Raw genomic sequence first — 25,954 nt, forward strand, 5'->3', positions numbered from 1 at the left:
GTGCGGTCCCTAAGCCTGGCCGGTGATCGAAGTGTGAGCGTCTGGCATGGAAGGGCAGGTCCCAGCTGATCTCTGGGCTCTGGGCATCTGGGCCCCCACACGGAGATACAGTGAGATACTGCGGTCCCGGGAGCTGCGCCCAGCTCACCCGGAAGAGGCTGTGCTGGTACGGGGCAGCACCTGAGTGTGGGGGCTTTCCCGGCATGCAAGCCCTGGTGTCCCGGAGGAAGGTAGGAGGGGGAGTAAGAGTGAGCTCTGCGGACACCCCACACCTCCGTCCCCATCAGCCCCCGCCCCCAGGTAGCCAGCGAGAGAGAGGTCACAGCATGTCGCCAACGCCTGCATGTTCTGTGCCACCCCTTGGTGGTCAGCACACATCATAGCAAGCGGTCGAACTCCCAGTTGAACAACTGTCTGAGGGGACAATTTGCATATAAGGCTTTTATCATATAGGATTGCCAGTGCACATCATATGTACCAGCCGGCTGGTGAATAAATCACAAAGTGGTTCATGTTTGATGCCAACAAAAACAACTAAATTCACCATCTACAATGACAGATCAAAACACACGTGTGCGATTGGCACCAGGGAGAGCTTTACATGTATCACCCATGCGGGAGTCAATGTTTATTTTTAAATTGCCAGTGTGTGTAATATGTACCAGCCAGTGGGTCAGATGTTGGACAGATGCACAGTCACTTAGCCTTTTATATAGACAGATGGCTTGAATATACTATTTTGACAAGAAATTAATTTGCATATGAGGCCATGGCAACTACTGCCATGCTAGCCTGAAGGTTTGAATGATACATTTCAAAATTAACATAAAGATTACATTCTATAATACCTGTGGAGCGGAGTTACCTTTATCATGTGGGAAGGAAGCTGTGGCCCGATGAACCCTGACGCGGCCTGTTTGTTACTGACGACGCGCTGACTGATTATGGGTCGGGGAGAGGGCTGGCCGGGGCCGTGGGCGGAATGAGTAAGTTCACCTCCATTTTTCACATCATGGGACCTGGGGATGGAGAGCAACAATGCTTAGGGTTACACAGGACATCTCCTTAGAAGAGGCTCATTTATGACTCCCAGGTAAGAGATTAACAGCGAACAGAGATGCACTCGGGCTTTTAGGTCAAGGTCAATGTCAGGTGCTCAGATCGGGAGATAACCAGGTAATTGGGTGAATGGTACTTAAAAAAATTTTTTTTTAATTGATTTCAGAGAGGAAGGAAGAGGGAGAGAGGTAGAAACATCAATATGAGAATCATTGATCGGCTGCCTCCTGCACGCCTCTTACTGGGTATTGAGCCCACAACCAGAGCATGTGAATGGAACGTGACCTCCTGGTTGTACCATGCTGCACACCCCTGAGAGGAATCTGCTATTCAGATTTAAGAGTCTCCTCTACACCAGCAGTCACCAACCGGCGGCGGTCCGTTAGGTCCGAAAGGTTGGTGATGGCTGCTCTACACTTTAGCCTATACTGGCTTGTCAGCAGTATAAAATTTCAAACTGCTTTTTCCGCCATTATTTATTGAGCACATTCTCATGTCACTAAAAAAGGCTTCATACAAATAACTTTTAACAACTGCATAATATTCCAACATATGGATTTGCTGTAATTTATCTGATCATTCTACAATTGATCAGCTGTCATAAATGAATACCTTGAAGCACACCTGAGTTTCTCAAGGCCACGCCCTTCCAGCAATGGAATGAGCCAATCAGTCTTCAGCAAGAGCAAGAGAGAAATGAGCAGAGGTGATATCGCTGCCCAGGCTGATCCAGGAAGGAGGCTGCCTGCGTGAGCTCAGCAGCTGAGAGAGGACCACACTCAGTGCTCTGAGCCCCTTCCCCCTCCTCTGAGCCAAAGCCTGCCCTCCTTAGCCAACGCCTTCTCTTCCTCTGAACGTGTTTGTGGTTAACCTGCCAAACAGCTGGACGCTAAAGCATACTCAGGACCCATCTGTAAAAGTGACATTCCTTACTCTCCCAAGCAGCAAGCTGCAGTTTTAAAAACAACCCAATAAGGGTCCACATTGTGAATCTAAATATGTTGATGAGATGAAGAGAAATAAAATAACAGAAAACTTGAAAATCTGTTCTCTTGACAATACCTGATATAAAAGAGAACATACGCTTGCTGACTGAGTACCGATCTGATATCACTGGTAGATACGATGGAGTCGTTCATCTGATACCAGAGGCCATTGCTCGCCTGCAAGGGAGCCAATAAAAGAGAGATTCGATATGATTAGAGGATCAGGGAACACCGAGCTAGAGAAATGTAAAAAAAAAATGTAACTGCACATTTTAACTGTAAAGTCCCACCTTCCCCCCAAAACACCAGTGCCCCCTTACAGTGTACTGTAAATAGACATTAACAAATCCACACAGCTCACCTTTATGTAGCAGAAGTAATGGCCGGCGTGGCAGTTAAAACCAGTGTGTACCAGTACTGCATACAAAACATAAATAATCGGTTCTCCATTTGGTTGAGACATGTATGGTCGAATATCAAGATATTCAGGATATTTTACATCCTAAACAGAAATGGAAGGAGGAAAAGGAACATATTTCTGAAAGCACAGATCGTCCCATGTTTGGGTGTGGGGTACTGAGGGGGTGTAGGGCAGAGTGCCTGCAGACACTACGCCCTGTGACACTCTAGCAGAAACCTAATCCACGGGACCCCATTTCAAAAGACTGGGTTAACCTGGAACATATTTGAATCTAGGTGTATTTAATGAAATCCCTTTGTATTCTTTATTTTCTTTGAACAATTAAGGATCCATATTAATTCTTCAAATTAATCCAAAGAGATGTTATAAAATGATAATTCTGGGCTTTCATCATCACTTGTTTTTATTTTTAATAACTCAGGAATGGATTATTTCTTTTGCATGTCACGGACTTTTTGACCACTTTCAATCTTCAGAACGTGGAAAGGAAATGGGAAAATCAATGTATTACCAATCAGAAAACAACCAACCAAGAAAACCAAAGTGGAAGAGTGGCCAGATGGAGCAGGATTTCAAATGACACTCTCTCTCTACCTCACTGACCATGGAGTGCAAATTCAGATAAACTACCGATTTTATTATCGGAAAGTCTAACCAGCTACAGGAGATAGAAAAACACACACATTCATAAACACACAAGATACACTACTGGCTCAATGCTTTGACATTTTCTTCTGACACCAATGCTGGAAGAATTTAGAAAATCAGGTAACAAAACTGTTCAGTTAGATTGTTTATAACCCGTAATAGCTAATGACACTGAGCCTTGAAAGGCTCAGCGTAAAGGTTACTAATGTCTACAAACCTTAGCAATTTTTCCACCGGTAAAATTTGCAAAGCGTTTCAGAGAAAGTGTGAGAACATTGGAGGATCTGTGTATGGTGAATCTCTTTGAAGCTGGAACCATCTTTTTACATCTTGAAATAAGCAGAAACAAATAATTAAGAAGATTAAGTATGTTTCTTCTATTTTGGTCTTCCCCTTGTTATTTCTCTAAACATTTTAAATTAAGTTTCCAAAGGGTACTAGATGAGAAAAACAACCCTTTCAACCAATAGTGAAAATGCAAAATTTTAAAATACAGAGAAACTGCTTAGTCAGCATGACAGGGAAAGGAAGCTGCGAGATTATGAGGGCACAGCCACACACGTCACTGATATTCTCAAATTAGTTTAATAGAGTTTCTGTCAACTCCAAACAAACCAAAACCACCAGATTTCCAGGCTGGCATAACTCTGTGAAAACAAAGACATCTCAGATACAAAAGGAGGAAATCTAATGATTAGGAATGTCCGTGGAGTTTAACTCGGGAAACCCTGTGGCTGGGACAGAAGGGAGCCTTCTTCCCACAGAAGGAGTATTTGATAAGAACAAGTACCGTCTGACTCTAAGATGAAACTCCACTGCCAAAACCGGTTTGGCTCAATGGATAGAGCGTTGGCCTGCGGACTGAAGGGTCCCAGGTTCGATTCCGGTCAAGGGCATACAAGTACCTTGGTTGCGGGCACATCCACAGTACGGGGGGTGCAGGAGGCAGCTGATCGATGTTTCTCTCTCATCCATGTTTCTAACTCTCTATCCCTCTCCCTTGCTCTCTGTAAAAAATCAATAAAATATATTTTTTAAAAATGAAACTCCACTTAAACTTACAACCAAGGCTTTCTGAAAACAAGCTCTCTTGACTTCAGGGGAAGAATTAACCAAAACTAAGGGCTTTCTAGAAGACACCACCAGCAATCCTGGGAGAAGCAGAGAGAAGCGCCAGGAGGAAGTGGCTGCTGCTAGCCCACCTGACCACAGAGCGGATGACATGCTGCTGGGCTGTCACCCGGCGCCCCTCCCTGGCAGTGGGCTTACCTCTGCTCTCCCTGCCACCCCCCCCGTGATGCCCACATCTGCTCTAGAGGACACGCCCTGGCCCGGAGGACAGACGCAGTGTCTCCCCAGATGGCATCGGCAGCTGGGGACCCCCCCCACACACACACTGGGCAGCACCCTGTCGTACTTGCTGCACTTGTACGAGTTCTCGCCGTCCAGCTGCTCCGGCTTCACAAACTGCTCCAGCGCCTTGTTCACACTCTGAGCGGCCTGGGAAGAGAAGCAGCGCCCGTTACCTCACTGCCGCGGACCGACAAGCCACCGGTCTGACTCCTGCTCAGGGCACAAGCCCGGCGGTGGCTCACTCCCCAGAAGGGGATGTGCAGAAGGCAGCCAACCCATGCTCTCTCTCTCCCTCTTCCTTTCTCAAATCAATTTTTTTTAAAAGGAAATGCTCTGTTACTATGGCATTCATTTTTATAAGTGGACACATCCAGCTATTTCCCTTCCCATTAAAAATGATCAGGCCGAAACCGGTTTGGCTCAGTGGATAGAGCGTCTGCCTGCGGACTGAAAGGTCCCAGTTCCATTCCGGTCAAGGGCATGTACCTTAGTTGTGGGCACATCCCCAGTAGGGGGTGTGCAAGAGGCAGCTGATCCATGATTCTCTTTCACTGATGTTTCTAACTCTATCCCTCTCTCTTCCTCTCTGTAAAAAATCAATAAAATATATTTTTTTTAAAAAAAAGATCAGATTAAAGTGAACAAAAATCTGTAAAGGGGCTGCTGGCTGAAGCATTCTTTAAAATAGTCTAAAGTGGAAACAAACCAAGTATCTACCAGCTTGGAATCAGGCATGTAACTGTCTACCCACTCACTGGACCATCACACAAACGCCAAGTAGATTGAAAGGAAAACAGCAAGTGGCCGGAGTTCAGTGGCCCTGCTGTGGACGGAGTAACTAACACTCTGGGACAGGGTGTATCAGAGACAGGAACAGCTCACTCTGCAGGATGGATCATATCTATCTGCAATAGTTCTCATTTGACCACAAACTCATATTACATTGGAAATCAGAAAAAATAAAGCTTAAGAATAACAAAAAATATATAAGAGTTTAGAACAGGCAGGAAACAAAACAATTTCTAGTAATAACCACCATCTACTTTGGCTAATATAGTTATCAGAATCTGATTTTATTAAGATTAAGTAGTGACACATGGAAAGGTAATAAAAAGATTATGGTGCTGACTACAAAGTTCAAATGGTCACCTGCACGGAGTCTTGGCACAGTAAAGTTTTAATCCATATTGTCTAACAAGCCGGTCTTAACTGTAAGTGAACTACAATGCATGCAGTACGTCACGTCTACTGATTTTTAAGCTTCACTGTCACGAAGGTCCAGCTTACCTTAATCTCCAGTGTTATATCGAGATACGGGTCAAAAGTATCTGAAACGCCTTTGCAATTTAAACATTTCACTGAAATAAAGACAAAATGCAAAGATAAGCAGAGTGGAGTCATATGGCATCCCAACTGTTAAGATGACTGAACACAAAAATACTATTACAAGTAAAAAGTTAAAATAAGGTACAGTTTCTCCTATCAGATGGGCAAACAATTTTACTACTATCCCGTGTGAGTCCAATGCCATGAATTCGGCCCGCGCACACTGTTGGTTGGAATGCAAGCTGGTACAACCTCTTGGAAGGATGATAGGCAGGGTCAGGTTCCATGCAGGCCTTTCCTGCAGAAATCCTAATGCTAAGAATTTACCTGCATGTACACTTCTACACGGACAGAAAGGCCTGTGCACAAGGATGTTCATGAGCACTGAGGATCATTTAACAAATGGGAAGTGACCCGAGTACTCCGACAGGGGATAAATGGGAAACGACGCAGCTGAGAAAGACGTTAGACCTGTGTGTGCCGAAGTGTGAAAAACGTCTAGTGTTAGGAGAAAACGGAAAGGGCTACATCTAACAGCTCCCGGTCCTTTCATGCACAGGAAGCTTCTGGAAGGACACTAGAAGCTACCACAGGACTGGCTTAGGAAGGGGGCTGGAAGTCTGGGCTGGACGGAGGACACACTTTCCATTCTTTCCTTTTTTAAAAATACATATTTTATTGATTTTTTTTTTTTTTTTTTTTTTTTTTTTTTTTTTACAGAGTGGGAGAGAGAAGGATAGAGTTAGAAACATCAATGAGAGAGAAAAATCAATCAGCTGCCTCCTGCACATCCCCTACTGAGGATGTGCCCACAACCAAGGCACATGCCCCCAACCGGAATCGAACCTGAGACCCTTCAATCCACAGGCTGACGCTCCATCCACTGAACCAACTGGTCAGGGCACACTTTCCATTCTTAATCCTTTCTACAGTTCGCTTTTTAAAAATCATATGCATGGATCATCTTATCAACTTTTTAAAAAATTCTTTTTATTTCTTAATTCTCTCCTGAGCATATGTTTTTATTGAATTGAGAAAGAGGGAGGGAGACGGAGAGAGAGGAACATCAATGTGAGAGAGAAACAGATCGGTTGCCAATCAAGGACTGAACCTACAATCTAGCTAAGTGCCGTGACCAGGACTCCAACCTGCGACCTTCCAATGTATGGGCTGCCCAGGATGACACTCCAACCCACTGAACCACACTGGACAGGCCACTTGAACGAAAGTTTTAAATGAAAGTTTACCTCTCGATCTTAGGTAGCCTCCAAATATCTGGCAAACAAGCGTGGTGGCCTGGGTGTGTCTGTCTAATCTGGAAAACAGTCAGACGGAGATATGAGAGAAGAGTTCACAGAAATCACAGATGCCATATGAGATCGCAAAAGCACATGCATCCACAGAAGAGCAAGCATTCAGGCGGGGTGAGGGGACGTCAGGGCTCATGGCGGCCGGGAGAACGACTGCGGTGTGCTGTACTTACTTATTGCTGCCGTTCAGGCAAGCTTTCTGCATAGCATCAACAGTGTATTGAAGGAATTCGTGGGCATCTTCTTGGTTTCCAAAACGGAAGTGCCTAGCTATACCTATAAAATTCAAGATAAAGCTTTATCATCACAGAGAGGCCCGGGCTGAAACCCCCAAAAGTTCTATCTTATGACAACATGTTCGTGAGAACACACCTGGTAATCATTACTGGACAAACAGCACCAGCACCAGCTGTTCCGAGAAGAGTTCACCATTGAAGTCCACACGGACTAGAATCTGAGCCCAGAGTGAGGCCAGAGATGCCACGAAGGCTTCAGCGAGTTGGTCAAGTTGGACTTGAATAAATTCAACTTGGGCTCTATTGCCTCAAAATTTGTCCACAATGTTATGTTACTACAAACATCTTAAATTTGGTGCTAATCTCTCCACGAGAATCCATGCAGGACGTCAATGTTGAAACCTATCAATCCTACCCTGATAACCTGTACATTGTACCTCAGCAGCATTTCAGTCCTATTTCTAAATGAACAAACAGTTACAAGACAAAATTGCATAATAAAAAAATCTAAGCAAAAGTATAAATAAAACTTCATATGTAGAATTTTATATGCATGAATATATTATTATATATTAGCTTAAGTCATGAACTGCCAATATTCTAGCAGTTCTGACCTACAAAAATGGCAATTTCATAATTAAACTGTGTGTGTGTGTTTGTGTGTGTGTGTGTATGTACATTCATGGATATAAGAGCACACAAGCACAGAAATTATATTTTCTTAAAGATTTAGAAGAATATTAATCATGCCTTATATATATTTATTATATACTTATTAAAAAACAAAAAAATCATCCTCAACTAAAATTTTGCCAGAATCCAATGATGTTTTAAAAATGTTTACATTGTAAATATTTGTAACTGTATGATTATCCACCCCTGTAATTATCTAGTTAGGTATCAGATTAAGAATTAAGTGGTTTTAGCCGAAACCGGTTTGGCTCAGTGGTAGAGCGTCCGTCTGCGGACTGAAAGGTCCCAGGTTCGAGTCCGGTCAAGGGCATGTACATTGGTTGCGGGCACATCCCCGGTAGGGGATGTGCAAGAGGCAGCTGGTCGATGTTTCTCTCTCATCGATGTGTCTAGCTCTCTCTCTCTCTCTCCCTTTCTCTCTGTAAAAAATCAATTAAAAAAAACAAACAAGAATTAGGTGGTTTTAAATTTGCACACATTTTTTTACTCCAACTTAAGATGATGTAAAAGTTTATTGCAAAAACACACACACAAAGTACGTAAGGAAATTTGGTATCATTGCAATGCAAGAGAAAGATTTAAAAATCATTTAAAAATTAAATAGAAAAAATAAAATTTATCCACAAATTTGCTAAGGAATATAAATCTTCCTTTAAAAGTGTAATTAACTTTATTTTGGCAATTACTGTCACTCTGTATAGTGAAACTAATTCAAGCCAATTTAAAGAAACATTAGGCCAAAGCCGGTTTGGCTCAGTGGATAGAGCGTCGGTCTGCGGACTGGGGGATCCCAGGTTCGATTCCCTTCAAGGTCATGTACGTTGGTTGCGGACACGTCCCCAGTGAAGTGTGTGCAGGAGGCAGCTGGTCGATGTTTCTCTCTCATCGATGTTTCTAGCTCTGTCCCTTTCCCTTCCTCTCTGTAAAAGATCAATAAAATATATTAAAAAATAATAATAATAAAATAAAGAAACATGTAGGACAACATTATAGAGTTAGTACTACTCAGCATAAAAATCAAATATCTGGGGGAAAACTCATTGTAAAATTATCAATGATTTTTTAAATATTTTTAAAAATATTTTTATTGATTTTTTACAGAGAGGACGGTACAGGGACAGAGAGTTAGAAACATTGATGAGAGAGAGACATCGATCAGCTGTCTCCTGCACACTTTCTGGGGATGTGCCTGCAACCAAGGTACATGCCCTTGACCGGAAATGAACCCGGGACCTTTCAGTCCACAGGCCGACGCTTCATCCACTGAGCCAAACTGGTTTCGGATATCAATGATTTTATTAACAAATTGAGTTAAAAATTTTTTCATTTGTTTAGATTAATCTGAGTACTATTTTCTTTTTATATTGCTTTCTTTTGCTTTAAGGTTTCAAAATCTGTTTATGTAGTAACTGTCTGACTAAAAGAATGTTATCAAAGTCATCTCAGTGTATGATAAAATGTTTGTTTGTTTTTATAATAAACAACAGGCTCATCTTTTATCAGTAGGCCATTAAGACAAATTAGCTAATAAATACTAACATAAACAACTATTAATGATACTTACGCCGCATCTCATTAATGACAAACATTGGTTTAATAACATCCCCAGGATTACTGAGTGCCTGGGTGATATGTGCTTGCATTGTACACATCATACAAAATCCTTCTGCATGACCTGAAAGATAAGATAATAATCCTCCAAATTAGTAAATATGACTCTACATACACATCAGAGACACTACAGAGACAATCCTGAAACAATATTAACAGCTGGCATGTGTCATGCACTGAGCCATATGCTTTTGTTCAGTCATTTAATTCCCCCAAACCTCACTGATAAGCACATACCGACTCTCTTTTACAACCGAAGTTCAGAGTTAAAAACTTGCCCAATGTCATGCCCTGGCTGGGTGGCTCAGTTGGGTAGAGCATCGCCCCATATACCAAAAGCTTCTGGGTTCGATTCCCAGTCAGGGCACATACCCAGGTTTTGGATTCAAGCCCTGATCAGGCATGTACAGGAGGAGACCAATCTATGTTTCTTTCTCACATTGATGTTTCTCTCTCTAAAAATCAATAAAAACATATCCTTGGGTGAGGATTAAAAATAATTTTTCCCAATGTCAAATAATTATTAAGTGGCAAACACGTAACAATAAAAACCATACTCTAATTTCAAAGCCTGTGTTAACTCTCTATATGGGGAAAATATTTTCTGCACACTGCCATTTCCCTCAAACAGGAAAAGAATGTCTGCCATACTGGGGATTGGAAATCTCTCTATAAATATTTGGCTTTTTTTGGCCAAATACGGTGGTCTCATTGCTGCTCTTTTTTTCTTTCTACAGCTATTTATTTATTTTACTTATTTATTTTTTAAAATATATTTTTATTGATTTTTTTACAGAGAGGAAAGGAGAGGGAGAGTTAGAAACATTGATCAGCTGCCTCCTGCTGGGGATGTGCCCACAACCAAGGTACATGCCCTTGACCGGAATCGAACCCGGGACCTTTCAGTCCGCAGGCCGGTGTTCTATTGAGCCAAATCAGTTAGGGCTATTTTTAAATTTATTGATCTGCAAGACACACACACACACACACACACTGATTTGTTGTTCCACTTATTTATGCACTCACTGGTTGATTTTTATGTGCTCAGATTGTGGATCGAACCCACAACCTTGGCATACTGAGATGATGTTCTAACCAACAGAGCTACCCGGTCAGGACCTTATTTATTTTTATTGATTTCAGAGAGGAAGGGAGAGGGAGAGAGAGAAACATCAATGATGAGAGAGAATCATTGATGGGCTGCCTCCTGCACGCCACCTTCTGGGCATTGAGCCCTTGACCAGAATTGAACCCAGGGCCCTTGAGTCTGCAGGCCAACGCTCTATTCACTGAGCCAAACGGGCTAGGACTCTACAACTTTTTAAAAGGTGAAAACCACGCTCAGCTCATGACTATGCGTGCTACTGGCATAGAGTGGGTAGAGGCACAGTGCTGCTAGCACCCGCAAAGCACAGGACGGGCCCTCACAAGAACTACAACGCCACCAATGCTGAGGCTGAGAAACACTTTCTTAATCTAAAGGCTGCTCAGAACCTGCCTACCAACGTTTTAAAAGTCTCAAAAGAACCCAATCTATTCCCAATAAACAGAACTGTGTCCCTGAACAAAGCTAAAAGATATTTATTTTTACTTTTAGAAATAATGTAATTTTAATAATCTAGCCCCCAACAACATGAAATTTTAAACTCAGAGTACAAGCAGCAGGAATGACCAAGAACAAGAAATAAACATAAACAGACCCAGAAATGACACACACTAGAATCAAAGGACAAGGACCTTTAGAAAGACATTATACACATATGTATATGTTCAAGGAGGCAGAGAAAAAGTAAGAGCATGTTAAGAACAGATAAGGAAACTGGCCCATTTGTACTTTACAACTGAGAAGCAAAATTTCTGAGATAAAAATACACCAGGTTAGACTGAGCAATATAAATTATCCATATGAAACAGAGAAAACAAAAACTCAAAACAACAGAAAACATAAGCATATCACCATTGAGCAGAGGGACTACATCAAGTTGTCCCTAATATGCATGTAAATTAAGTCTTTCAAGAAATAATGATTGTTGCTCTAGCTGGTGTGGCTCAGTTGATAGAGCATCAGCCTGCAGACTGAAGGGTCCCAGGTTCGATTCCGGTCAAGGGCACATGCCCAGGTTGCAGGCTTGATGCCGAATGGGGGACTTGCAGGAAGCAGCCGATCAATGCTCTTTCATCACTGATGTTTCTATCTCTCCCTCTCCCTTTCTCTCTGAAATCATTAAAAATATATTTTTTAAAAAAAGAAATGATTGTCTACAAAGGTACAACATAGGGAGTTTTTACAGTGATAGAATGGTTTTGTGTCCTGACTTGAACTGGTAATTACAAGACTCTATACCTGTGCTAGAATTCATAGAACTTATTGACTTTGTTAAATATAAAAATTAAGTGCTTCAATAACTGAAAGTTATAGATTTGAAACAGTAAACCACAAATATAAAAACCTCAACAGAGGAAACATGAAACCAACACAAAGGACCACTCAAATTGATTAAAACAGTGATCAAAAAAATGTATTTTTATTTTTTATATTAACTAGAGGCTTGACACAGAAATTCATGCATGAGCAGGCCTTCCTTCCCCCACTGCACACGGGCTTCCCTCGGGCAACGGGACCTGGGCTTCCCTCTGGCTGCCAGCAGGTACCCGTACCCGGGCTTCCCTTGCAGCCTCGGCTTTGTCCAGAAGGTCGTCTGGAAGAACGACCCATCTAATTAGCAGATTACGCTTTTATTATTATAGAGTTTGGAAAGAAAGTGGAAGGGGGAAGGAAACACTGATTTGTTGACTCACTTATTTATGCATTCTTTGGTTGATTTTTATTGTTGCTAATCCTCACCTGAGAATACTTTTTCCATTGATTTTTAGAGAGTGGAAGGGAGAACGGGCAATGGGGGGGTGGGGGGGAACACATCGATGTGAGAGAGACACATCAACTGATTGGTTGCCTCCCACACATCTCCAAGGAGGGCTGGAGATCAAACCTGCAACCCAGGTGTTTTGCCCTTGACCAGGAATAGAACCCTCGAACCTGCACTTCGCAGGCCAATGCTCTAACCACTAAGGAACACCAGCCACGGCTATTGCTGTGGGCTTCAGGGGGGATAAAAGAATGGCCAGTAGCTGTGGGAAGAGGCTCAGGTGAAATGGAGGGTGCAGAGGGGCCTCTGGGCTCCAAGCTCCTGGTGGTGCTCAAGGGCCAGCCTTTGGAAGACATCGCCCGGCCCAGGGCAGCCTGCGATGTGTCAGGGGTCGCCCATCTTGGTGAGTGTCACCTCCTCCCCAGGAAGTGACTCTCTGGGTGGCCCCAGGGGGAGGGGCTGCGCAGGCGGAACCAAGGCCGGAGCTCCCCACCGGCATGACCCAGGCCCCTCGGGGCCAAGGGCTGCCACAGCGGCCTGAGCTCTGCCCATCATCCCTGAGCGGTTTCTGTGCCGCGCTGGTTTTTAAGATGCTCAGCGCCCTCCTGCTTCTCTGCCAACTGCCCAAGAAGGGGCCCCACCCTCGAGAGCCACATGGTCCCCGTGGAAATATCAATAGCAGCCCAGAGGCACACAGGACCGCAGATGCAGCCTCCGCCTCAGTGAGTAACTGGCTGTTGGGCAGCAGGAGCTAAGGCAGGAAAACCCGGGGTGTTGGCCGGTCCGGCAGGTGGTGCTGAGGTGTGACCGGATGAGACACAGGAGAGGGGCCAGAGGCTGGAAGGGGCGCCCTGGTCTGTCCGTCCAAACGCTGCTGAAGCAGGAGACGGTCCAGGACCAAGAGCACTGCCCATTGATTCTTGTCCGAGTCATGTTTTTAAATCCACTTTCTTAACCTGGGCCTTTTGAGAACATTTATATTTATGATGATTATGGATGTATTAGAAGTTAAGTCTGATAATTTATATCTTGCTTTTTGTTTGTTCTATCTGTTTTTCATTTGTTTTCTTATCCCTACCTTCCTGTGGGTTACTTGAATGTTTTAAATTATTGTAATTTGATTTATTTATAATGTTTTTGAGTGTATCTAGAAATGAAGTATAGCCGAAACCGATTTGGCTCAGTGGTAGAGCGTCGGTCTGCGGACTGAAAGGTCCCGGGTTCGATTCAGGTCAGGGGCATGTACATTGGTTGCGGGCACATCTCAGGTAGGGGGTGTGCAGGAGGCAGCTGGTCGATGTCTCTCTCTCTCTCATCGATGTTTCTAGCTCTCTATCTCTCTCCCTTCCTCTCTGTGGGAAATCAATAAAATATATATATTAAAAAAAATAGAAATGAAGTACAGTTTTCTTTAGTCACAGACCACATGACAGTCTCTATATAAAATCTTAAGGCATCTACTACTGGAATTAGCCCGGCAGGTGTGGCTCAGCGGTTGAGTTTCGACCTATGAACCCGGAAGTCACTGTTCCGTTGGAGTCTTGGGCGGGGCACCTCACTGGGCTGTGGCTTGACCCTCAGTATGGAACATACAGGAGGCAGCGGACCAGTGATTCTCTCATCACTGATGTTTCCATCCCTCTCTCCCCCTCTTTCTCTCTGAAATCAATAAACATATATTTGGATCAAAAAAAGAAAGAGATTTTAAAAAAATAAGTGAGTTTACCAAACCTGCAAGTTCAACATCCAACAATCAATTGCATTTCTATATTCTAGCAATATAAACAATCAGAACTGAAATTTTAAAACTATTACCATTTGTAATAACTTTCAAAAAATAAAATCCTTAGGAATAAATCTGACTTAAAATGTGTACATTATGTATAGCATTGCTAAGAAAAATTAAAGATCACCTACATAAATGGAGCATACCTTGCTTGTGGGTCAGAAGACACTATTGTTTAGATGTCAATTTATCCCAAATTGATTTATAGCAAGCATGTCAAACACATGTGGCCCAGAATGAATATTTTTGCGTCCCAGCCAATAAGACATGTAAGAAATGTTTTAATAAAACAATTTTAACTTAAGTTTTACAATATCCTGCTGAACATAATTATTAATAACGAACGACAACATTCGCTAAGGATTGATGACTATAATCATGTTGCATTCATTTCCCTTACACACAGGTGCACCATCTCTCCACTAACACCAGCAGCGAATATTCTAGCAGTCGATGCCACGTCATTAGTCCTGTACGGACTTGTTTGGTGTGCGCAACAGGAAATATTTTGCTTTCGAAGAACAAGAAAAATAGCTTTATTTGCGTTAAGCTTATTAATCTGTGTAGTTATTTAGTGTCTGGTAGGTTAATGTTCAAGGAAAAGTATTAATTTTTATTAACATGTTATATTATTTTGTTAACAATTACTCATTTATTTCATCCCTGTGTATTTAGCATGTATCTATTGAAATAAACCTACGTTTTTATGAAAATTGAAGTTTTGTTTTTTTGTGGCCCACATACACTTAAACCTTATTTATTTGGCCGTGTTAGCCTTTGAGTTTGACATGCTTGATTTATAGATTCAACATGACCCCAATCAAAATTCCAGAAAACTTTTTTGTAGAAATTGACAAAGTGGTTCAAAAATTCATTTGGAAATGCGAAGAACCAAGCATGGCCAAAACAACTTCGAAAAAGAAGAACGAAGTTGGAGGACTTACCTGATTTCAAAACTTAAATATACAGTAATCAAGACACTGTGTTATGGTGTCAAGGTAAATGATGGATCAATGTAACAGAACAGAGAGTTCAGAAATAGTCATATGTATATGGTCAAGTGACTTTTGACAAAAGTGAAAAGGCAAATCAGTAGAGAAAGGACTATCTTTTGAACAGATAGTGCTAGAACAACTGGATATCCATATTGAAAAATATGAACTTCCATCCATTCTTTACATCATAAACAAAAATCAACTCAAAATGGATAATTGTAAAACTATAAAACTTCTAGCCCTAGCTGGCTTGGCTCAGTGGATAGAGTGCCGGCCTGTGGACTGAAGGGTTCCCAGTTCGATTCCAGTCAAGGACACATGCCCAGTTGCAGGCTCAATACCCAGTGGGGGGTGTGGAGGAGCAGCCAATCAATGATTCTCTCTCATCATTGATGTTTCTATCTCTCCCTCTCCCTTCATCTCTGAAATAAATAAATATATATATATATTAAAAAAAAAAAAAAAAAACTATAAAACTTCTAAAAGAAAATACAGAGGAGTCCTAGCCAGTTTGGCTCAGTGGATAGAACCTGCGGACTGACGGGTCCAGGTTTGATTTTGGTCAAGGGCACATGCCTGGGTTGTGGGCTCGATCCCTAGTAGGGGCACTTGCAAGAGGCAGCCAAACAATGATTCTCCCTCATCAATGACGTTGCTCTCTCTCTCTTTCTCTCCCTCCCTCTCTGAAGTCAATAAAAATATCTATACTAATAAAAGGGGAACATGCTAATTAGACCGGAGACCTTCCAGATGTCCTTCCAGACAAAGCCATGGTGGCTGGGCTGGGCTGGGCTGGGCTGAGGCGGTTAGGGATGATCAGGCCAGGAGGGGAGGGCAATTAGGGGTGATCAGGCTGATGGGGGTGTAGTTGGGGTGAGCAGGCCAGCCAGGGGGAGCAGTTAGGGACGAGAAGGTTGGTTGGGGCGGGAGGTCAGTTGGGGATGAGCAGGCTGCAGGCAGATTGGTTAGGGCTGATCAGGCAGGCAGGTGAGCAGTTAGGAGCCAGCAGTCCCAGATTTCGAGAGGGATGTCTGACTGCCAGTTTAGCCTAAGGGGTCCCAGATTGGAAAAGGTGAAGGCTGAGGAACAACCCCCCACCCCAATACACGAATTTTGTGCACCGGGCCACTAGTATGTAAATTAAAAAGAAAATATAGAGGATATCTTTGTGACCTCTGGTTAAGCAGATTTCTTAATACAACACCTAAACAATAACTGATAAAAAGAATGAGGTGGAATTCTTTAAACCTAAAAACATGCTCTTCTAAAGTCAGTGTGAAGCCGAAACCGGTTTGACTCAATGGATAGAGCATCGGCTTGGGGACGGAAAGGTCCCGGGTTCGATTCCAGTCAGGGGCATGTACTTTGGTTTCAGGCATATTCCCAGTGTGGGGTGTGCAGGAGGCAGCTGATCGATGACGCTCTCTCATCGATGTTTCTAACTCTTTATCTCTCTCCCTTCCTCTCCGTACAAAATCAATAAAATATATTAATTAATAAATAAAGTCAGTGTGAAGAGAATACGTTTCTTCAGGTTGGGAGATAATATTTGCAAATTACATATCTGAGAATGAGCTTCTATCCAGGAACTATAAAGAACTCTCAAAACTCAACAATTAGAAAAGAACCCAATTTTAAATCAGGCAAAAGATATGAACAGGTGTTTTAGTAAAGCAAATATATGACTGGAAAATAACCATGTGGTAAGATGTTCAACATTATTCATTAGGAAAGAGCAAATTAAAGCTACAAGTAAGGCATTACCAGACAACATACCGATTAGAACGGCAAGAATTGGAAAGGTCACACCAAGTATCAGGCGAGGTATGGAGCAAAATGAAATGTCGTTCACTGCGGGTGGAAATGTGAAATACCACAATCCCTCTGGGAAACAGCTTGAAAGTATCTTAAAATTAAACACGGACATGCTATGGGACCAAGCATTCCACTCCTAGGTATTTATCCAAGAGAAGTGAAAACATGTCCTATGAGGTCCTGTTTACAAATGGTCATAGCAGCTTAACTCATGATGGCCCCACATGGAGAATAACCCAAATGCCCATCAATAGGTGAACGTAGCCCTAACCGGTTTGGCTCAATGGATAGAGCGTCCGTCTGCGGACCGAAGGGTCCCAGGTTCGATTCCGGTCAAGGGCATGTACCTTGGTTGTAGGCATATCCCCAGTAGGCGGGTGTGCAGGAGGCAGCTGGTCGATGTTTCTCTCTCATCAGTGTTTCTAACTCTCTATCTCTCTCCCTTCCTCTCTGTATAAAATATGTTTAAAAAAATTTTTTTAAATAGGTGAATGAAGAAACAAACTGTGGTATATCCATACAGTAGAATACTACTTAGCAATAAATATTATCGATACATGCAACAACATGAATATAAATAATTGTGCTGAAAGAGACCAGGAAATATGAAACATATACTGTATACAATTCCACTTATATGACATTCTAGAAAACACAAGCTAACCTCTAGTAAACAGAAGCATATCCGTGGTTGCCTGGGATGGAGGGGATGAGAGGTAGGAAAGGGCAAAAGGGAGCGACTTCAAAGGAGCAATCGGAACGTGGGGGGTGGTGAAAAGGTGCATCACCTTTTTTAATGTATTTTTACTGACTTCAGAGAGGAAGAGAGAGGGAGAGAGAAACACCAATGATGAGAGAGAATCACTGACTGGTTGCTTCCTGCATGCCCCACACTGGGGATCAAGCCCACATATGCCCTGTCTGGGAATCAACCATGACCTCCTAGTTCAACCTCTGAGCCACACTGGTTAGGTGCATTATTTTAACTGCGGTGATAGTTCCATGGGTATATACAAATGTTAAAATGCACCAAATGGTATATTTTAAATATGTGCACTTTATTATGTACCAATTATCTATAAGCTATAATAATAAAAGGGTAATATGCTAATTAGACAGACATCCTTCCTGAAGAAGCAGGGGCCGGAGGAGGAGGGAAGCGGTGCAGACAGCTGGGGAAGGAAGGCCTACCCATGGATTTTCGTGCATTAGGCCTCCAGCACTTCCACAAAGCAGGGAATCAGAGAGGAGAGAGAAAACGGTCAATAGCATAAAAAATAGGCAGCACCTAATTCTGGACACCGGGAGCTTCTGAATTTTTGTCTCTTGCTGTCCAGGTGCCAGGGCTAGGTTTTCACCACCCCCTTCTTTCATTAAGCACAAGTGATAGGAGAGCTGTCTGTGGGGAACGAATTATGGACTTAGAAAGGGAGGAAATGCGGGCAAGCAGAACGTTCACTCTGTAACTTAAAACCCTGCGGCCTAACAATCCAGGCAGCGAGGTTCTAGGCCACTTTCCTTTGGTTTCTTTAAATTTCCTGTATTTTCAAAATTCTTCATAAGCATTATTTTGCTCTTTGGGGGGCAAAAAACAACTTTAAAAGAACCAGTTCAAATTCTCCATTAAGAACTTTTCAAAAAGAAACAGGGCTCTTTTTCACACTGATAACTAATGAACAGCCACCTGACATACACAGGCAAATCTAAGCTCAATGCAGACCAAAGAGCGGGAGGCTTCATTTACAAAGGCTGACGGATATTTCCAACACGTGCAGGTCAAATCCTCAAAAAATGGGTATGCTCTAAGTCCTGAATTTTGTTAGTCAACCACTGAGCTGGCTTTCGCCAAATGAAGGACCATAATATGGTTTAACTGGTTTCCTCCCCTTCAGGCTGAACCCGCGCTCACAGCTGACGGAGAGCCCTGAGCGCGTGTCCGGGAGGCGGGCAGGAATGAGGCTCCTCTCCATGAGGCTGAGAGCCTGAAGGGAATCAAGCTCACAACACGGGTGGGTACCAGAAGCAGGATTTTAATACCGCTCGGTGGCAAACATTCATGTAGGAAGCCAGCAAAGGGTTCAAACATGCCAAATGCTGCTAAAATATGTGTCTTTTAAAATAACTTCACAGGTCAAATTAGGTGCAAAATGCTTCTTATACAACCCGAATACAAATCTCAGTCTGCCTGCAGGGTTTCTAAAAGAATTAAGCCAACTGCTTAGTGATCATAGAATTCTTGGCTAATTCCTCCCTTTCATTTCAGAGAAGAAAATGGAAGTAGGCTGGATACCACAACAGAACCCGTGTAACGTAAAACAGGAGACTCACATGTCTTGGAGTGTTCATGCGAGAGCATGTAGTTGGCGAGAGGCGGCGTGTACGTGAGGCACTGCAGTGCTGCATTGGCAAAGCAAGTGTTGCCCAAATTCTGGAGCCCAGCTCCGACTCGGTGCGTTTGCTGCCACTTAAGACAGATCTTCTCAGACGGGAAAAGGACTTTTTGTGGAGGAGCAATGCCATCACCTAGGACTAGAGAAATAAAGACAAATATGTAACAACAAAGCTCCGTATGCTTTTGAAGCTAAATAAACAGCAACACATCAAACCTGAATCTGATGAAAATTCTAAATCTTATTACCAGCTAACCAGGAATACAGGGGATACAGGCAGAACTCAGAATGTGGGGAACTCTAAATGACTTGGTCTCTTCAATAATACTATATATTAATAAAAAATCATGCCCTAATGGGTTTGGCTCAGTGGATAGTGTCAGCCTGCAGACTGAAGGTCCTGGGTTCGATTCTGGTCAAGGGCACATGCCTGGGTTGTGGGCTTGATCCCCAGTTGGGGGCGTGCAGGAGGCAGCCGAATGATGATGTTTCTTTCATCAATGTTTCCATCTCTCTATCCCTCTCCCTTCCTCTCTCTGTAAAAACCAATGAAAACATATTTTTAAAAAATAAAATAAAAAACTACAATATCACAGTAATTCAAAATCATCTCCCTTGTTATGATACGTATGTTACTCATGAATAAGCAGCAGAGGAAAATGAAGCCCATCGTAATGTAACTGGCTGGCCACTCAGGCAGCAATCAATGGCGTGCAAAATAAGAACCCTCTGAAACTACCAATCCATTGACAGCGTTTAAACAGGAGTTCTTGGAGTAATTCTGGCTTTTAAAAAGTACCTTGATCCTTCTGCGGTGATGGTTTTGCTTTATCAGGTACAGATGAACTTGAATACACTACAGCACCAGGCACCGGTCCTAAAGCAAGCGTGTGGTTTGAAACATCGTTTAGTGAGGACACAGCACCCCAGCTGGCAGACCCTGCCTCCATGTCTCCAGGTGGGACTGCCTCAGAGCTGCCAGGCTGGTTCTGATAGGATGAAGGCTCTGAAGATTCAGAAGCTTTGTCAACTATGGTCATTGTTCAACTCTGCAAAAGACAAAAGCACACATTTCTTTCATAAGATTAGGAAAGTAACCTAGTTATTCTATCATTAGATCTCAGAAAGTTATCCAAGTAATTTTTTACTATCTTCAAATATAAAAGTAACAGTAGTTTTCACTTTGTAATAATTTCTTCAGGATATTTAGTAGTATCTACTCTGAACACAGCAACAATTTTTAATTATAAAACTTTCAATGGGCCTAGCCAGTTTGGCTCAGCGGAGAGCATCGGCCTGCAGACTGAAGGGTCCCAGGTTCCATTGTGATCAAGGGCACAGGCCTGGGTTGCAGGCTCAACACCAGTGGGGAGTGTGCAGGAGGCAGCCGGTCAATGCCTTTCTTCATCACTGACATTTCTATCCCTCTCTCCTTCGCCTTTCCTCTCTGAAATCAATAAAGATACATTTTTTTTTAAACCTTCAATGAAATATTTGATTACATATCATCATTCTATTCCATGTCTTTTAAAATTATCACAATTTATAATCAGGCATCTCAATTTCCAATTCTATACATTTACCAAGTACCTACATTTTTTTCTTTCTTAGAACTAGAACTGGAATTGCTTAGAACTAGGATGTGAAACGCACTAACGCATGCGACTCAATTTTCAATCCATATATAATTCTCCAGGGAAAAGTCTCAACTACGCAGAGAAAATCTAGCTTTAATTTTGAGAATAAAGTCCAAAAGACATCATTTGGAATACATTGCGTTAAAGTATAGGAAGTTTACTTCTGAAGCACATTTTTCTGAAGACTCATTTATTTGGTATATGTGACTTTACAAGGAAGCCCAATACAATTAGGTACTTTTATGCTTTTTAAGGATATTCTTTTTTTAAAATATATTTTATTGATTTTACACAGAGAGGAATTCAGAGGGATAGAGAGTTAGAAACGTCGATGAGAGAGAAACATCGACCAGCTGCCTCTTGCACACCCCCCACTGGGGATGTGCCCGCAACCAATGTACATGCCCTTGACCGGAATCGAACCCAGGACCCTTCAGTCCCCAGGCCGACGCTCTTCCACTGAGCCAAACCGGCTTCGGCGACTTTTATGCTTTTTATACAGTACCTTATTTAACTTTCATAATGGGCCTGTGAGACATTGGACAGAATCCACAGGATCTATAAAATGCACAAATATAACCCAAACTAGGCAGCCACTAGGACTAGGGACCGGGTCCAACATTCCTGACTGGGGTTCTTTCTGGCTCTACCAACCTGTCAATAGACTACTTTTAAGAATGTTTCCGAAACTGCCAGGTAACAGCCAAATCTGGTGTGCCCTAACTGCCCCCAGCAAACATCCTCCTAACACCTAGCCTTGGCACTGCCTGCCCTAAGAACCTCTGCGTGCGCGCGCGCGCACACACACACACACACACACGCACACACACACACTCCCCCGCCCCCCAAGGTCCATTCCCACCTGCTCTCTCTGCGCTCAGCACGTGCTGTTCCTTTTACCTCTCTGCTCCCTCCTCACTCCTCCAGCCAGTGAACACTTCCACTCTCAGTTTAGAATCGTTTCCTCTGGGACACTTTCCTTGACAACGTCCTCCCCCAAGAACTGGGTTACACCCCCTCCCACAGGCTCCCAGCACCCAGTGCTTACACACAGCAGCCCTTCAGCACCTACTGCTGTTCTCCAACAGGTTTTTACCGGTCCCCCAGGCCTGGCATACAGAAAGCTTCCCATACGGTGCTGAACAAATGAATGACTTCTGGAGATAGGAAATAGCCAGCATTTGCTGTAGCATCAGTTTGTACTGAGTGATTCATATACAGTATCTCATTTAATCCTTTAACAACTACGAAGTTGGAACAGCATTTAAAACTTGTTTTAAAAATATCCAATACAGTGAGTGGATAATAAACACCCATGTACATGCCGCCTCAACAAACGTTACAATGCACTATCTGCTCATAAGAAGTTTTTATTTTAAGCCTCAAATTGTTATAATTTTAAATAAATGCAAGATTGCTTCTCCCCCAAAAGTCTAACCTTAAAAAACTTTTTGGACACTTACATAAAAACAGAAGATGTTATTTACATCTTAATAAAATAAAAACTGAACTGAAATTTTAAGTCAATCTAAGAAACAGAAAAAGGAAAAAACAAACAAAAGGGGGAAAAAGAAAAAAAAAATAAGGTACTGGACCTTCACTCAGGAAGAAGATTGGGCCATATTATCAAAAAAAAATTCACATTTTTCTCCCCGAAGAGTCAAAAGAAATTAAGAAACAGTGTGAAGACAAGAGTAAGAAAACAGAAGAGGAAGAGGAAGGGAAGGAGGTAAAGAAAGGCTTACTTACAAGGAAGCGAAACAGCAAAAACCTTGCTTTCCCCCAGACAGTCTTTCAGGACAATCACTGACAAATGACTAAGTAAATCCACTTTACTGGCCCAACTGCCTTTTTTGAGTGGAAGGAGGGATTCTTATGTGAAAAAAAATGAAGGAATGCATACAGCTCGGTCATCAATAACCATACAGCATTATACTGCTGGGAAAGCAAACCAAAATCATCCATTCATTTTCATTTATTCATTCCACTGATGAATTCGTACCCTGAAACCGTGAGGCACCCAACCAATTCCCTCATCCGAGAGAGAACCCCTTTTTGGAAGCCAAGCAGCGGGGTGCAGGCCCCAGGGCGCAGCCCCTGACGTTCTGTGCGCAGCAGCTGCTTCAGGGAAAAGTTACCATTTCTCTCCACATGTTCTGGTGATATCCAAGAAGTTACAAAAGCATGTTTGAGAAGAAGCAAGTACTACAAGAATCAGGCTGGATGTGTGTTTCCTCTCTTTCACTCAAAAGTCTTGAGATTCTGAGTCTTTTACATAGTAGTTCTCCCTTAGTATCACTACCAAATGCCAGAACGCACCACTCTTTTTATGTTTAATGTGCATGTGCTATTGAAACATGAAGGAACCCCACATACATTGAGGTGATTATCAATACACTGAAGGGAAACTGTTACCCTGCTGCTCCATACAATGTGACCCGCACTCCCGTACAAGCTTCAGAAGACAGACACAACTTGACTTAGTTGTTTTCAAGACAGTAACACAACCAAGCCTTAAGCCTTTACAAAACAGCGTGGCCTTGGTGCAATGGCACAGAAAAGAAAGTGAAACTGATCTAAAGTAAAAAAAACACACACACACACACACACACAAGTGAAACTGCTTATTCCCATGCCCGGCGCACGCTGAATGAATGTCAAGAGGACCGGCTAACATTCACAACTCACAGAAATGTCAGCCTCCGCAGGAATGTCTGGGAAGTTACCTCGGAAAAAAGAGGCATAACTAGTTTTCTCAACCAGCTCTTTCTGTTATTCTAGTGGCTTCACTTTAAGTCATCAGCCTGCTCTCCCACAAACAAGCCAGCCCTGCGGCCTTCGGAAAATGAAAGAGCGACCGACAAAGTGATCTCAGCTGCGCTCACCGCCTCCAGGTTCCAGCCCTGCAGCGGGAACTCCGTCCCGCCTGATTCCCACTCCCAGCACCGGGTCCGACCGCTCCTCCCCGCCCCTCCAGGGGAGCGCGCTTTGGGGGACACACCGGCGCCCCCTTCCCCCGGCGCCCGCTCAGCCCGGCGGCCGGCGCGGGGACGCGGACACTCGGCGGCGGAGCCGCGGGCGGCCCGGAGGGCGGCGGCCGGGGGGCGCCGGAGGAAAGTTTGTGTCTCTGGGGCGGGATGGGGGCGGGGAGGAGGGTCCCGGGCTCCGAGGGGCGCCGGGGGCGGCGGCAGCGGCCACGCGGGGGGCGGCCGGCAGCCGGGGGACGCCCGGCTCCGCGGCCGGCACACGCCCACCCCGGGCAGACCCATGCGGCCCGGCCGCCCCGGACACACCCGCCGGGCCCGGCCCCCGGGCCGAGGGGGCGGACTGGGTCCGGGTGGGGGTGCGAGGGCAGTGTCCATGGCAACCGGGGGTCCGGCCTCCCGGCGCAGCCCGGCTCTCGGGGCGCCCGCCGCCGCGGCCGCCGCCCCCTCCCCAGCGGCCTGGCTCGGCCGGCGATGGCGGCGCTGCCCCCGGCGCGGAGGGGTCCCGGGCGGCCCGCGGCGGCGGAGGGGGCGGCGGGCGAGGGGCCGCGCCAGCCCCCGGCGGGCCGCGCCGGCGGAGGGGCGGCCGGGCCCGGCGCGGCGGCGGCGGGCGGAGCGCCGGGCGGGCCCCACGCCGGCCGGCAGCGGGCGGGAAGGAGGCGGGAGCTTACCTGACCCGGCTCGGCGCTCGCTCCATCCCCCTCGGCCGCCGCCGCCGCCGCCGCACACAGCCCAGCCGCCCGGCGGGGGACAATGACGTGCCTCCATCCGGGCACCGCCGCCGCCGCCTCCGGGTCAGCGCCGCGCCCGCCGCGCCCCGCCGGGCCGCCAGGGGGCGCGCCGAGCCGCGTCCGCACGCGCCGCCGCCCAGGGCCGTCGCGCAGGAGGCGCGGCGCGCAGTTAACGGGCCGCCGGGCGCGGAGGGGCGTGGCCGGCGCCGCGGGCGCAGGAGGGCTGCGTCACTGGCGCGCCGGCGCCGGAGCAGCGCGCTGATTGGCGGGGCCGAGGCCGCGCGAGGTCCTCCCGGAGCGGTCAGCGCGCGGCGGCCGCGGGGCGAGGGCGGGCCGAGACCGCCCCTGCGTCCTGCGCCCGGCGGCCCGCGCGGTGCTCGGAGCGCCTCCTCCGTGCGCTCCGCCCGGACGGCGGCCGGAACCAGGTGCGCCCGCGGGCGGCAGAGCAGCTTGCGGGTCACATTGTGTGGAGCAGCAGGGTAACAGTTTCCCTTCAGTGTATCGATAATCACCCCTGCCACCAGTGTTTGAATTCAGACAGTGCCTTAGAGACTCGGAGCGGCGGGCGGTGAACCTGCGTCCGGACCAGGCCGGGCGCCCGCCGGTGCGGCTCATCTCCACGGCCTTTGGGGGCAACTACACCAGCGCCGCTCCGAGCGCCGGGTCCATCCCGCCGGCAACTCCTTAGGGACGCTCCACCGCGAGCCCCCGAGAACGGAGTGATCGTCATCGCATCTCTGCTCCGCACGTCCTGCTCCTCCCTTTTGGGTCCCGTTAGGGACCTGGCACTCCCCTCCTCTGACCTAGTCCCCCTGGCTCCCTCCTCACATGCCTAACCCTCCTCACCAGGTCTAACCTCCTCACCAAGCCTAACCTCAGCACCTTGTCTAACCTCAGCACCAAGCCTAACCCTCAGCACCAAGCCTAACCTCAGCACCAACCCTAACCCTCATCACCCAGGAGCTGTGATCTTGCCCCTCCTGCCCCCAGGCTGCTCCCCCACGCCCATTCCCACGTTCTTTTTTTTTTTTTAAATATATTTTATTGATTTTTTTACAGAGAGGAAGAGAGAGAGAGTTAGAAACATCGATGGGAGAGAGTCATCA

At 45.2% G+C, this 25,954-nt stretch overlaps 1 protein-coding gene across 2 annotated transcripts in view; it reads right to left on the reverse strand.

Moving 5' to 3' along the window:
* The window catches only part of USP42 (ubiquitin specific peptidase 42), a 35,578-nt gene extending 10,635 nt beyond the window's left edge, over nt 1–24,943 (reverse strand). The window contains exons 1-12 of one of the 2 annotated variants that reach the window (XM_036424613.2): nt 24,789–24,943; nt 20,296–20,545; nt 19,435–19,635; nt 9,597–9,707; nt 7,277–7,379; nt 7,041–7,108; nt 5,755–5,825; nt 4,532–4,614; nt 3,332–3,443; nt 2,407–2,547; nt 2,122–2,222; nt 866–1,019 (exon numbers count right to left, since the gene is read on the reverse strand). In XM_036424613.2, the coding sequence (XP_036280506.1) occupies nt 866–1,019; nt 2,122–2,222; nt 2,407–2,547; nt 3,332–3,443; nt 4,532–4,614; nt 5,755–5,825; nt 7,041–7,108; nt 7,277–7,379; nt 9,597–9,707; nt 19,435–19,635; nt 20,296–20,536 (1,386 nt within the window). In that variant the 5' untranslated portion in view covers nt 20,537–20,545; nt 24,789–24,943. The remainder of the gene's footprint in view (nt 1–865; nt 1,020–2,121; nt 2,223–2,406; nt 2,548–3,331; nt 3,444–4,531; nt 4,615–5,754; nt 5,826–7,040; nt 7,109–7,276; nt 7,380–9,596; nt 9,708–19,434; nt 19,636–20,295; nt 20,546–24,788) is intronic. The other variant, XM_045576434.1, reaches the window with a different exon arrangement.
* Nucleotides 24,944–25,954: the final 1,011 nt, after the last annotated feature.

This window comes from Pipistrellus kuhlii, unplaced genomic scaffold, assembly GCF_014108245.1.
Source record: "Pipistrellus kuhlii isolate mPipKuh1 unplaced genomic scaffold, mPipKuh1.p scaffold_m20_p_8, whole genome shotgun sequence".
Classification (NCBI taxonomy): domain Eukaryota; kingdom Metazoa; phylum Chordata; class Mammalia; order Chiroptera; family Vespertilionidae; genus Pipistrellus; species Pipistrellus kuhlii.